This window comes from Numenius arquata, chromosome 12 (assembly GCF_964106895.1).
Source record: "Numenius arquata chromosome 12, bNumArq3.hap1.1, whole genome shotgun sequence".
Classification (NCBI taxonomy): Eukaryota; Metazoa; Chordata; class Aves; order Charadriiformes; family Scolopacidae; genus Numenius; species Numenius arquata.
Genome location: NC_133587.1, coordinates 4,718,878 through 4,731,567, shown reverse-complemented (window position 1 = coordinate 4,731,567; position 12,690 = coordinate 4,718,878). Strand labels below are relative to the sequence as shown.

The 12,690-nt window shown below is 62.1% G+C and overlaps 2 protein-coding genes across 2 annotated transcripts; one reads left to right on the top strand and one right to left on the bottom strand.

The window, feature by feature from the left end:
* Positions 1-842: 842 nt before the first annotated feature.
* LOC141470657 (signal-regulatory protein beta-1-like) lies at positions 843-3,045 on the bottom strand. The gene is made up of 5 exons (XM_074156809.1): positions 2,934-3,045; positions 2,244-2,597; positions 1,667-1,981; positions 1,206-1,532; positions 843-1,086 (listed from the first exon to the last, which is right to left on the bottom strand). The coding sequence occupies exons 1-5, from the start codon at positions 3,004-3,006 to the stop codon at positions 983-985; spliced, it is 1,173 nt and encodes a 390-aa protein (XP_074012910.1). The 5' UTR covers positions 3,007-3,045; the 3' UTR covers positions 843-982.
* A 647-nt stretch (positions 3,046-3,692) lies between these two features.
* On the top strand, positions 3,693-6,301 carry LOC141470656 (uncharacterized). The gene is made up of 5 exons (XM_074156807.1): positions 3,693-3,765; positions 4,679-5,023; positions 5,151-5,352; positions 5,770-5,809; positions 6,068-6,301. Exons 1-5 carry the CDS (start codon positions 3,693-3,695, stop codon positions 6,194-6,196), a joined length of 789 nt encoding a protein of 262 aa, XP_074012908.1. The 3' UTR covers positions 6,197-6,301.
* The last annotated feature ends 6,389 nt before the right edge of the window (positions 6,302-12,690 follow it).

Below are 12,690 nucleotides of genomic sequence, written 5' to 3'. Positions count from 1 at the left end.
CAGCCCTCAGCTTGGTGCTCCGGGGCGTTGGGGGGACACCCAGCCCTTGCGGCAGGATCGGGGCATGGGCTGGCATCTCCGACGGGCCCGAGGTGCAGAGCTCACCCAGGGCTTCGCTGGGGCCCCCCCTGCAACCAAACCGGGGTGAGCGGAGCCGCTCTCCTGCCCCATGCCCTGCACAGCCCCTCGGTGTCAGGAGGCTCTCGTCCCTCGGGTGATGATGCCCTTCGGGATGAAGCCTGGCAGAGCTGCCCTCTGGCTCCTCCGCCGCCCCGTGCCCGCCCCGGGGCAGGCACCAGAAGCGTTAACATCCCGCGCCCGCTCGCTTCCATTTCCTGTGCAGCTTCTCCTTCCCCTTCTCCTGCTGCCGGAGCCCCAGGTCCAGGCAGTGCCCATGGCTTTGCGAGCGGCTGCGGCGGCTCAGCTCCTGCTCGGGCAGCTCAGCCTCTTCCCACTGCGGCTCTCGGGTGAGTCCGGAGTGGGGTGGTGGTGGTGGCAGCCCCCCGACAGCTCTCCCGCTTCCCTGCCCCGCTGGCTGCTTCTGCTGGGGGGGCGGATGGCAGGTGAGATGCCGCGGCAGCAGATCGCTAACGGGAGCAGGCTGGCAGAGAAAAACACCGGACTGTGGGCTGAGGGGTTGGCGGCCTTTCCTCCTCTGACCACCTTTTTGGGCTCTGCAGGACTGCACAGGACAAAGTGCAGTGGGACAGACGCCGGGGGCGGGGGGGCACAGTGTTGGCGTCTGCAGCGGGGGTCTGCACCCCGGCGATGGCGGGTGTGTGGGATGCGGGCAGTGCCAGTGCCCAGAACAGGCGGTGCAGATCAGCCCAGGGCAGCCTGTGCATCTCAGCCTCTTTATTTCCAGCTACACAGGACAAAGCTGGTGGCGGCCAAGCACCCAGTCCTGCTCCCAGCACCACGTCCCAGGGAACCGGGGACCAAAACAGAGCAGGACACAGCGGCTGCCCCGGTGTTTCCCTCCTCATTCCCTCGCGCGCTTGAAGAGGAAGACAAGGAGACCGCCAAGGAGACCCTTCTCCAGCAGGATGCCAATCCACAAGCCGGGGCTGGACAGGAGGTTCAAACCTGCAGTGGGGACAAGGGAACGTCAGTGGCTGTGGCTCAGGTACAGGAATCCCACAGCCCCCTGTTGCCACCGAGAGCCAGCAGCTCTCACACACCATTAACGGTCAGGGCCCACTCACTCCCTCCCTCCCTGGCCGGGGCAGTGATCCGCAGGGTGGCCATCCTGTCGACAGGGCCCTGGGCATCATGCACCACACGGCAGGTGAATGTGGACCTGTTCTTCTCCTCCATCGCTTTCACCTCCACCACGCTACTCAGCTGGAACAAGCCCTGGGGCATCTCCACCGGTCGGGAGGTGTTCTCCACGTTCATCTCTGTCCCATTCTCCAGCCAGGTGACAACTACATTTCCTGGGTAAAACCCCTTCACGTGGCAGGTGAATTTCACGGTCTTGTTCACCCCAACGGGGTCTGGCGGGTCAGCATCCACATGGACAGTGGGAGAGACTGGGAAGAGAGGCAGCGCCTGATGCACAGCGTCCCCCGGCTCCGCTGCCAGTGGGGTGCCGTGTCCCTGCCCTGGGACTCCCAGCCCCACGGGAGCTGGACACCCTGAGCAGTGGTTCCCCCCCAGCCCTCACCTCGCAGGGCTTGGCTGAGCTGGTACGTCCCCCTCAGTGGGGCTGTCAGCGTGCGGTGCTGCACCTTGCAGATGAGCTGTGAGCGGACGTCTTCCTCCCGCAGCGTCATCATCACGGTGCTGGACATGTTGTAGGAGGATTTTGTCCGCCCGGACGTGATCTGGGGTGGCTGAGCCGAGATGGAGGTCCGATTCTTGAACCATTTCACGCTGATGTCTTCAGGGAAGAACCTTCCGGCCGTGCAGGTGAAAGGCACCGATTCCCCCGGCCCCACTCTGTGGCCAGGCCCGGACACGAGCGGGTGGGTGGGTTTGGCTGCGGGGAGAAGCGTGGGGCCGTCAGAGTGGGCTCTCCCCTGCCCCGCATGGCCCCGGGGCTGCAGGGAGAGGGGTCTCCCACAGGGACACGGATGTACCCAGGGATGGTCCACAGGACCCACTCCTGGGACCAGCACCCAAGCCCCTTCCCCATCCTCACAAGCCCCGAGCAGAGCCCACCAGGCTGGGCTGGGCTGTGCCGGGAGCAGCACCCAGCAGGGCTGCTTCCCACCGGGAGCTGCCCTGGGAGCCCCACTCACCAAGTACGGACACCTCTGTGCCATTTCCACGCTGTAACACCTCCTCAGCAGCTGACACTGTTTTGCGGAACTTCGCGCAGTAATAGGTGCCGGCATCCTCGGGTTGAACATCCCTGATGTGGATGGTGTGTACTGTGTCGGACCCATCCACTGCCCTTGTCACGCGGGGGAAGTAGCCCGTCTGCTCAAAGATGGTCTGGTTCTCACTGCCCCAGCCCTTCAGCCACTTCACGGGGCCAGGGCGACTGCCAGTGGATGTGGTGCAGATCAGGGTGAGTGTCCCTCCTGCTTTCACCGACACCTTGTCCTGGGGCTGCTGCAGCTTGAAGCCCAGAGTTGTCTGGGCACCCACACCTGGGCAGAGCAACAGGAGGGTTTGGGGCTGATGGGGGCCCAGGAGCCAAGGCACAGAATGGGGCATCGCCAGACCCCCAGCCCCAAGCCCACACCAAGGGACATCCCTGTCCCTTGTCCCCCAGGGCAGCCTGCACTGCTGGGGACTGCAGGACAGTGGGGGCCCAGGACCCCCAAATGTGCTGGCATAAAATAAACTCTTTGGTGGGGGAGAAAGCAAGCTGGAAGGGAGGCAGTGAGAGAAGAGCCCCGGACACCCGCGGGCACAGGGAAGGATTGCCCTGCCAGCAGCGCGGAGGATCGTGCCGGGGGAAAGGTGCCAGAGCCCCCACTCACCCGGGTCTCTCCAGAGCAGGAGCAGCATCAGGCAGGCGAGAGGCAGCGCCCGTGTTGCCAGAGCCATGGTCATTCCCACGTCCCGCTCCCCACGGCTCAGTTCAGCTCGGCTCGGCTCAGCTGGGTGCTGGTCTCTGCCCCGGCAAAGGGGAAGGAAGGGGCTCACCCCTGGCCAAGTTCCTCCACGGACCCCTTGCACAAGTCCCAGCTGGTTCCCAGCGTTCATGCCGTCTCACGTCACGACGCTGGTCCACCCCAGCGATGTCAGTCCCGCTCTCCCCATGGATGTGTGCCGTGGCCGCGGCCACTGGCACTGGGCAGCCAGAGAGAGCGGCCCCAATCCATCATGCTCCCCTGCGTGTGGCCAGCCCTCAGCTTGGTGCTCCGGGACGTTGGGGGGACACCCAGCCCTTGCGGCAGGATCGGGGCATGGGCTGGCATCTCCGACGGGCCCGAGGTGCAGAGCTCACCCAGGGCTTCGCCGGGGACCCCCCTGCAACCAAACCGGGGCGAGCGGAGCCGCTCTCCCTCCCCATGCCCTGCACAGCCCCTCGGTGTCAGGAGGCTCTCGTCCCTCGGGTGATGATGCCCTTCGGGATGAAGCCTGGCGGAGCTGCCCTCCGGCTCCTCCGCCGCCCCGTGCCCGCCCCGGGGCAGGCACCAGAAGCGTTAACATCCCGCGCCCGCTCGCTTCCATTTCCTGTGCAGCTTCTCCTTCCCCTTCTCCCGCCGCCGGAGCCCCAGGTCCGGGCAGTGCCCATGGCTTTGCGAGCGGCTGCGGCGGCTCAGCTCCTGCTCGGGCAGCTCAGCCTCTTCCCGCTGCGGCTCTCGGGTGAGTCCGGAGCGGGGTGGTGGCGGTGGCAGCCCCCCGACAGCTCTCCCGCTTCCCTGCCCCGCTGGCTGCTGCTGCCGGGGGGGCGGACGGCGGGGGACGGCGGGGGAGAGGCCCGGCCGCCGCAGCAGATCGCTATCGCGAGCAGGCCGGCAGAGAGAAACACCGGACGGGGGGGTCACTTTCCTCCTCCGACCACCTTTTTTGGGCTGCGCGGGGTCTGGGGGGGGCCTAAGGCGGGCGGGGTGTGCAGCGCCGAGCCCCGGGATGCGCAGAACGGAGCCCCGGGATTTGCGGCGCCCAGCCCCGGGGTGCACAGACGGGACCCCCGGGGTGTGCGGAGCTGACGCTCCGGGATTTGCAGCCCCGAGCCCCGCCGAGCCGTTGCCGGAGGTAGCAGGGGGGCTTTGGGCAGGAGAAATTTGGGGGCAGGAGGGGTTTTGGGGGCTGCGCTCTTCTCTAGGGCAGCGCATCTCGGCTCAGAGCCGGCTCCTGGCCAGCTGCGCGCTGCCCCGGGCTCTGAACCCCGCTTCCTCGCAGAGCCCCGGTAATCTTGGCTCATGTTTTACAGAGCTGGGGCGTTAATATTTAACAGCACTCGGGAGTTTTTCCTGCCAGGAATTCCCCTTGGCTCCCTCTCTACCTCACCGGATTCCAAGCGCCCACAGCACCTCTCCTTAACGACACGAAAGAGGATGTAAATTTACCCCTTGTTCGTTTTTAACCTGGCTTCTGCCGCTCCCGGTGCCTGTGCTTTGGCTCTGCCGTATCCAGGGATGTTTCTCAGCTGAGGTGCTGCAAACTCGGAGAAGCAGGGACCGCTCTGCCCCTGCCCGTGTTGCTGGGGTGAGTGGAGCAAGCCCTCGTTCCATCGCTCAGCCCCAAACCCTCCTGTCGCTGTGCCCAGGTGCAGGTGCCCAGCTGACTCAGGGCTTCCAGCTGTGGCAGCCTCAGGGCAAGGTGTCCGTGACAGTGGGGAAGACGCTCACCCTGACCTGCACCACGTCCAGTGGCAGTCCCATTGGCCCCGTGAAGTGGCTGAAGGGCTGGAACAGTGAGAACCAGACCATCTATGACCAGACGGGCTCCTTCCCCCGCGTGACGAGGGCGGTGAATGGGTCCGACACAGATTTCACCATCTACATCAGGGATGTTCAACCCGAGGATGCCGGCACCTATTACTGCGTGAAGTTCGACAAATCGGTGCACGGTGATAAGGTGTTACAGCATGGAAAAGGCACAGAGGTGTCTGTATATGGTGAGTGCAGCCAAGCAGGACACTGCTCCCAGGGACCCTGTCCCATGGCCCCCACCTTGGTGGCAGTGGGGTCCCGCGCTGCCCTGCACCCACCACCCTCTCTCTGCTCTGCCTTGTATCTCCGCAGAGACAACCCTGGTTCCCAGCATGGTGGCTACAGCTGTAGTGCTCTGCTTCCTCCTCCTCCTCGGCCTCTTCGTCGCCCTTTGCATGTACAGGAGAAAGCACAGAGGCGAGGCAGAGAGCCAGTGCCCGGCCAGGCCGGCGGCCATGGGCAGCTTCTCACCCATCCCTATGCGGTGCTGTGCAAGGACCCCCAGTACCCCCAGGTTTGTGCCCACCACCTCTTCCTTTTGCACCCCGAGACGAGTGCCCCACCTTATCCACCTGCCTTATCCTGAGTTCCTCTCTCTCTGGAGCAGTGATTTTCCCCAGAAAGGGTCCTTTACTCACAGACACATTACTGCGCTGCATCGCTTCTCGCTGTGTTTCACGGGAGTGCGTGGCGGGGAGCACCCAGCACCAGGGAGCTCCCTGCAGCCCCTCACCGCGGTGTCTGAGCCTGGCCCAAGCACACAGCCAGCCTGTTATCCCTCTCCTCTGCCTTCATCATGGGTGTCACGCGTGGCCACACGCTGCAAAGCCCGGCTGCAATTCGGGAAGGGAACTGAGGAACGTTGTGCTGAGCGGGGTGGGGAGGGGACCCAGCTTCCTTTTGCTCTAATGGCCGTCCTTTCCCCCAGCAGCGAAGTCCTGGATGCAGAGAGCTCACATCTGCCCAACCAGGTAAGAGTGAGCCCTGAATATGGGGAAGAGCATCTCCTGCTGATGTCCCAGCTTGCAGGGACTCTGCAAGGCTCCGGGGCCAGCGTGGGCATTGGGTGGGCAGCCGCTGCCTGCACGTGGTCCTGGCATGCTCCGCAGCACGGCATGGGGCCACCCCTGCAGCCGTGGCACCCCCATTTCAGCTTGAACCTGCCCTTAGGATTATTTTTGCAAGATTTATCTAGTGACAACATTAACCGTTTGTGTGCCCTTCTGCAGCAAAGCAGCAAGGAGGACAACTACATCCACTACGCCGATCTCCAGCCCCTGCCTGCGGCTCGGCGGCACGTCAGAAGCCCTGATGCAGCCTGCTCGGAGTACGCCAGCATCAGGGTAGCTGCCAAGTGACGTCCGGCACTGCAGCCTGTGAGGCTGAAAGAGCCCATTTTGGGGGAGGAAGCAGGGACATTTCTGCAGGGCACAATAAAGAAGAAGTGGGTCTGTTTGCATGGCACACCCCGGCCTGAGCTTATCATGCTCAGCAAAGATCCCCTCATTTGTTCCTGTCTTGGTGGCCCCACTGGGCAGGGTGAGGCTCGGGGCTGGACCTGCTGTGCCAGGCCTTGGCAGCAGCTCTGCCAGGACCCAGTGGCTGTCTCGAGCACAGAATCAGGCCATGGGGCTGAGCACCTCTGCCTTGTGGAAGCTGTGCGGTGCCAGTTGCTCCAGGAGGAGGTCTCGTGCGCCTGTCTCCACCAGCACAGGCCACCACCAGCACTTTCACAACTCAGCAGGTTCATAATTTGTGTTATCTTGTCACAGCACCAAGCCCATCCTCATTAAAGCCAGCAAACAGCCATTCCATCCCATCCTGCTGTGTTCAGAGCAAGAGCAATAGTGCCGGTCCCGCAGCGTCCCAGGTGACGCGTGACCTCCGCAGCCCCGTACCATCTCACCCTGTGCTGATTGTGCCGACCCCACGGGCAGCCCCCACCTCCCACCCTGCCCGGCTCCCCCCAAACCTGCATCTTCTGACCACGTGCAGGGAACAGCCCTCGGTGCCGCTTTGCTGCAGCTCATGGGCCGAGGCTGAGCCCTTCCCTGCCTTTCCCTGCCCCACCGACGGGGCTGGTATTTGGGAACAGGGATCCTGATGCTGTGTTAAAAGCAGGGCGGCTGGCACCAGCCTGCCTGCCCTTCCACCCCTTCTCCTCTGAGCCGTGCACATCTGCTCCGTGCACATCCCGTGCTCTGTGCAAGTCTCCTGCATCCCCTCTCTCATCCCCTGCTCCACGCACATCTGCTCCATGTACATCTCCTGCTCCACGCACATCTGCTCCACGTACATCTCCTGCTCCATGCACATCTGCTCCATGCACATCTACTCCACGCACATCTGCTCCATGCACATCCCTTGCTCCATACACATCTCCTGCTCCACACACATCTGCTCCACACACATCTGCTCTGCGCATCTGCTCCATGCTCATCTCTTACTCCATGCACGTCTGCTCTCTGAGCATCCCCTGCTCGGTGCACGTGTGCTGGGTGCCCACCTCTGAGGGGAGCGGGCTGGTGGCCAAGAACAGAGCGTGGTCACAGCACCCGGGGACACCCCGGTGTGACGTGCCACACCACCCACCTGTGGCAGCGGGTGCTCCCAACGCACCTAGCGCCGCTGCACACAAATACCCACCTTTGTGGGCCCGGGCTAAGGGTGACACACACTTTTCAGGCAGAGGAACCAGCAGTTTCGGCCGCTGCCGCCGCCTGTAACCTTGAAAGCTGCTGCAGTTGCTGGTTTCTAACTTTATCTACTTTTTACTGTGCCATCAAAAAAAGAGAAGTGAAACAAGACAATGTGAAACAGCAGCGTGTGTGTACCCAGGGGAGCCGTGTCTGCCAGCAGAGATCCTCTCGGTGAGAGGATTGTTAAGGGGGGAGAGGAGCCACTGCTGAAATTCATTTGCATGACTGAGTAATCATCCTCTTTTCGGGGGACTTGCCCTGGGGGCAGTTTGGGGTCATTTCTTTCTCAGAGAGCACTCGGCACCCAGTGAGCCTGGTGGGAGTTTGCCAGGGCGGGGGTCCATCACCGCCGCCCCCAGCACTGTCCCCAGCCCGGTCCCCTCTGTACCAGCCTCAATGACAGCAAGGGGCTGTGGCGTGGGGGTGCCAGGGCGAAGCCTCCCGTGGCACTGGATCCCGAGTGGAACCATGGCCACCGTGGGCAGGGGCTCATTTGCCATCTGAGGCTGCAGTTGCTCTGAGCAGGACTCGGGAATTCCTGACCTCTGTGCGGGGAGGGGACCGAAGCTCCCGGAGCGCTCACGTCAGGATTACGAGCAGGAGTATGTAAAATACGTGGGTGAGACCAAAACCGGGGATAGACCTCGCAGACAAGGGGAAATGAAATTCACGGGGATTTAGGGCTTTTTAAGCACTGGGCTGGGTCAGGAGGCGGGGGGGGAAATCCAGTTTGATATAAGCATATGCAAAGCAACGATTGAGCAGAGCACCGCGGAGAGCCCTGCACCTAGGAAAGGGCCCAGGACTGCGGCTTACTGCCCAGGGGAGGGATTTAGTGGTTATTATAGGAAAATCCTTTAAGCCACCAGCCCGGGGTGTGCCGGCAGTGAAAGCACAAACAAGCGCCCGAGCTCAGGCACAAGGTAGGAGCGTGTCGGGGAGCACCTCGCTTTGGGGGGGGGGGGGGGCAGCACTTCACTTGGGGGGCAGCACCTTGCTTGGGGGGGGGCAGCACCTCACTTGGGGGGCAGCGGCGGGGCGACGCTGGGGTCAGGGATTTACTACTCATCCGTAGTGGTGGTTTCCTGGTGCCGCCGGGTGTCACGTCCCGCTGAGTCGCCCGCTGGGTTCTCGAGCGAGGAAGGAGGGTGCTTGTGCCAGGACGAGGGCTGCAACGGCTGGGGTGGGCACGGGGCGATGCTGGAGCTGGTACCCACCGGGCTCCTCCTGCCCGCAGCCAGGGATGAGCAAAGGTGGCTTCTCTGCCAGAGCAGAGGTGGTGGCTGGACAGGTGGTAGTACGAGACTCAGTGTCCCAGCCAGGAAGGGGACACGCCAGCTCCAGCCGGGGTTTGGGCAGTGTCCCAGCACTGGATCCCGGACACCCAGGGCAGCACCGTGATGGGGCGAGGGTGCAATGGATGAGGCCGTGGTGGTGTGTCCTGGCAAACGGGCCTGGCAGCGGCCCCTGCCACGGCGAGAAGCTCCCGGTGTGTGGGTGGTTGCGGGGGGTTTAGCTGGGCTTTTCCTCCGTGTGGTCTGTGAGCCCGGTGAGACCTCGCGGGACGGCAAAGCCGAGCAAAGGGGTTGGGGATAGGCTGAGCTGGGCTGCGCCACGGTGGGGGTCTGTGTGGACCCCCGCCCTGGGAAGAGGCAGAAAGCAGGAGCCAGGAAAGTGTCAAGGGGTTGCTCAGGGGCTGCCCCAGCATCTTCTCTGCTCCCACCACCAGGAGGTGGTGAGGGGAGAGGGCTGGCACAGCCTGCTGGGGTGGCGGAGTGTGCTGTGCTGTGCCAGGGAGCCAGCGTGGGAGGCACGGGCTGTGCCGAGAGCCAGCAGGGAGCATGAGCCTCCAATGGAAAACATGGAATAACAGAGAGCAATTAGTCCAGAGAGCGTGGCTGACGGAGGAGGCTGGTCCCAGCAGCGAGGGGAGGGGAAGCAGTGATTTAATTAATGCTGAGGAAGAGCATGGTCTCAGCTAGTGCATGGAGCTGGCTGAAGAAGGGAGATGAGGGATCTCCCTGGCATCCTGGGGGACAGGAGAGGGCTGGCAGCACTCGCAGGGGAGTGGGACAATGCTGAGCTTGTGCTGGAGCCAGGGCTGAGCAAGGAGAAAAGAGGAGAGACAGGGATAAATGCCTCATGCCCTACCCCAGGATGCTCCAGCTCCGTGGTGAGAAGCAGACACCCCCCCAAACGCCGGCAGTGCCTCTTATAGGGATGGTGCCCAGGGACCATCACGTTTCCCGGGAGCCCATGTCGCTCCAGCTTGTCCCCTCCAGTGGCTGATGGGGCAGCGGCTCTAGCCAAGGCCCTGATTTGTGGATATCTTGGTCCAAGATGCTCTTGTGCTCCTGCTCCGTCCCCATGCCTGTTCTCATCCCTGTCCCCATTCCTATCCTTGCCACTTGGAGACCGTAGTGGCCACGAGCCCATGCCCAGGGAGAGACAAGCTGGTCCCTTTGCACATCATTAGCCAAGCAGCCATGGGTTCAAGAGTATCTGAAGCCACAGGGATCCCACAGGGCCCCCTCGATGCCATAAGCACCGGGTGATGCTATGGGGACCCCACAATGACATAGAAACCCATAGGGACCAAGCAATGCCATGGGGATTCTGTGCCAGGACAGCAATGGGGAGCAGTACAAGGAGCTGGAGGAATGGCTGGGGTGCTCTAGGGCAAGAAGGTCTCAGAGACACTTTGAATGTCCCCAAGAAATACCACGCAGGTCTCACCTGTGCCCACTGACTGCCCTGGGATGAACTCCTGCCGAGAGAGAGAACTGGAGGGAGAAGCCCTGGGATGCTGCACGGCCGGACCCTGCTCCCACCAATTCCAAACCCACCAGCTCGCCCCTTTGCAGCTCCTTATTTCTCAGGCTTTTCCTTGGAAAGCAAGGAATGAAGCCAAAGTAAAACAGTGACATGTTTTTACGCCGTTCCTGATTTATTTCATGTCTTACTTATTGAATCTTATTCCCCAGTTTCATGGTTATTGTGGATTTTTATTAAAGGGGATAAACAGGTCTGGGATTTGGGGTTGTCATAGGAACTGTTTCGGTGCTGCAGCCTCACTGCCAGCCTCATCCTCCTCCTGGGCTCCTGATGGAGTGAGGGCTCTTGCAGGCACAGCAGAGATTGCTCCAGCCCCCGAGCACTGCCTGAGTGAAAACCACATTGTGGGACAACCACCGCCCGGTACCGAGGCGCCCTGTCGGACATTCAGGGAGGAGGGGGGCTCCTGGGCACTGACTGGCCATGCCCACACCACAGCCTGGCCCTGTGGCCACAGGGCTTTAAGCTGAGGAGAGGTGTAGGTGCTTGGAAGATGCCGCTTTTCCGTGTGGATTCTCTGGTGTCTAATAGGAGGTTGTGCCGTTGCAGCTAATGCTACTGGGAACCTCTCTGCCCAACCTGGAATCATTTTCATTAAATCCCTGGAGCTGACGGGGCATGGGGCAGATCGGTGGCTGCCCTCCAGCCATTCCCCATCTCTTCTATCGCATCAGAGGGGGCAGGCAGTGAAAATGAAAGTGTCAAACACATTTGAAAGGAAATCCTTTGCGCCCAACACTCCTTTGGCCCGTGCGGTCCTTCGCTGCAGGATGTAGTGGAGGCCAAGATTCTGGCAATGATTAAAGAGGGATTTCCAGGACCGTGGGATGAACAGGAACAGGCAGTGCTTAAGAAAGACTCACTTTGTGCTTTCGGTGTTTGATGGGACATTGCTCAGGGACAATTGCCCTCCAGGGCTGGCACAGGGAAGGTGGATCCAGCTGCTGCTTTTGGTCCTGCCAGCGCTGAGAGAGGGTCTCCAGGCGGGCAGGAGCGCTGTCCTGCCTCCGCTGGGGTTGCCTGGGGCTCCTCATGGTGGATCAACTGATGGTGACATGTTGGAGTGGTCCTGGTCCCCTGACATTCAGACATGCGTCATGCCCTGAGTGAGCCATGCACACAACCAGGGATACTCCGACGGGTTTTGTCCATGGAAAAGAGCTGCGGGCTGCTGCTTGAGATGGGGAAACCCTTTGGGGAGCTCCCGTTCCCTTCCCTCGGCACAGGGCATCCCAGGCCGGCAGCAAGGACAGGATGCTGCCGGGGTCCCCAGGGCTCCCCGCTCCCCCTGGCACAGAGTGACCTTAAACTCAGCCATTCTTGGCCGCAGCCCCAGCGCTGGCAGTGCCCCGAGCCTGGCACAAGTGTCCCTCTGAGGAGAAGTGCAGGGAAAGGGAAAAAAAATATTTAGAGAGGCAGGAGAAAGGGGAAAAGCAGGCGCTGCAGGGGGGGAGCCACGGAGCGGGCTGAAAGCGCGTTCTCAGTGGGCTTTTGTTTGCCCCAGACGTGCCCGGCAGCGCTGCCAGCACGGAGAGGCTGTGCCGGCGCCGGTGGCTCCCAGCGTGGCACAGCCAGGCGAGCCCGGTGCTCCGGCAACGAGCCCGGCACCTCGACCCTTGCTCGGTCAAGCGCCCGTGAGCAGGATGCGTGTGTCCCCCCCCCACCCCGAGCTTTCGCCAGGGGAGCTCCATCGCCCCGGCTGGGGTCGGCCCCTCGGGGTGGGCAGCGCCGCAGCATCAACAAGGCGCTCGCTAAAATAATCGCTTCTGACGGCTCCATTTCTTCCGCAAGGTTCAGGCTTAATTTTATAATGGTATCGGTAACTATGGCAACGTGTAAAAATAACGTCTCCCCGAGCCCAGTAAATTCTCCGTAAACAGCTCCCGTCTCCGGGAGCCCAGGGAAGCCCTGGCCCAGGAAGGGGGGGGGCAGCAGCCCCCTGCCCGCAGCGCAGGCTGCCTGTGCCCGGGTTAGTGTTTGGGTTAGGATTCACACGATGACTAATTAGTGGTGTTAACTGCTTACGCCTTGGGATGATGATTTCGTTTGCTAATCCTTGGGGCTAGGCAGAGCTCGCAGCGGCTAATTGGGTGGATATCATTAATGCTGGCGGTCAGGAGCTGCTGTTAAAGGGCTGCAGCGCCACGAAGGCTGGAGCATCCCTGGCGCGTGCTGCGGGGCAGATGCTTTGCCACCGGATCTCAGGATTCCCTCTTGGCACCTGAGACTCAGCACGGGGCTAGTAGCCACTGAGGGCTGTGCACAGCTCAGACCCCGCATTGCCATCGGGACAGCGGTCACATTTGGGGTTGGAACGA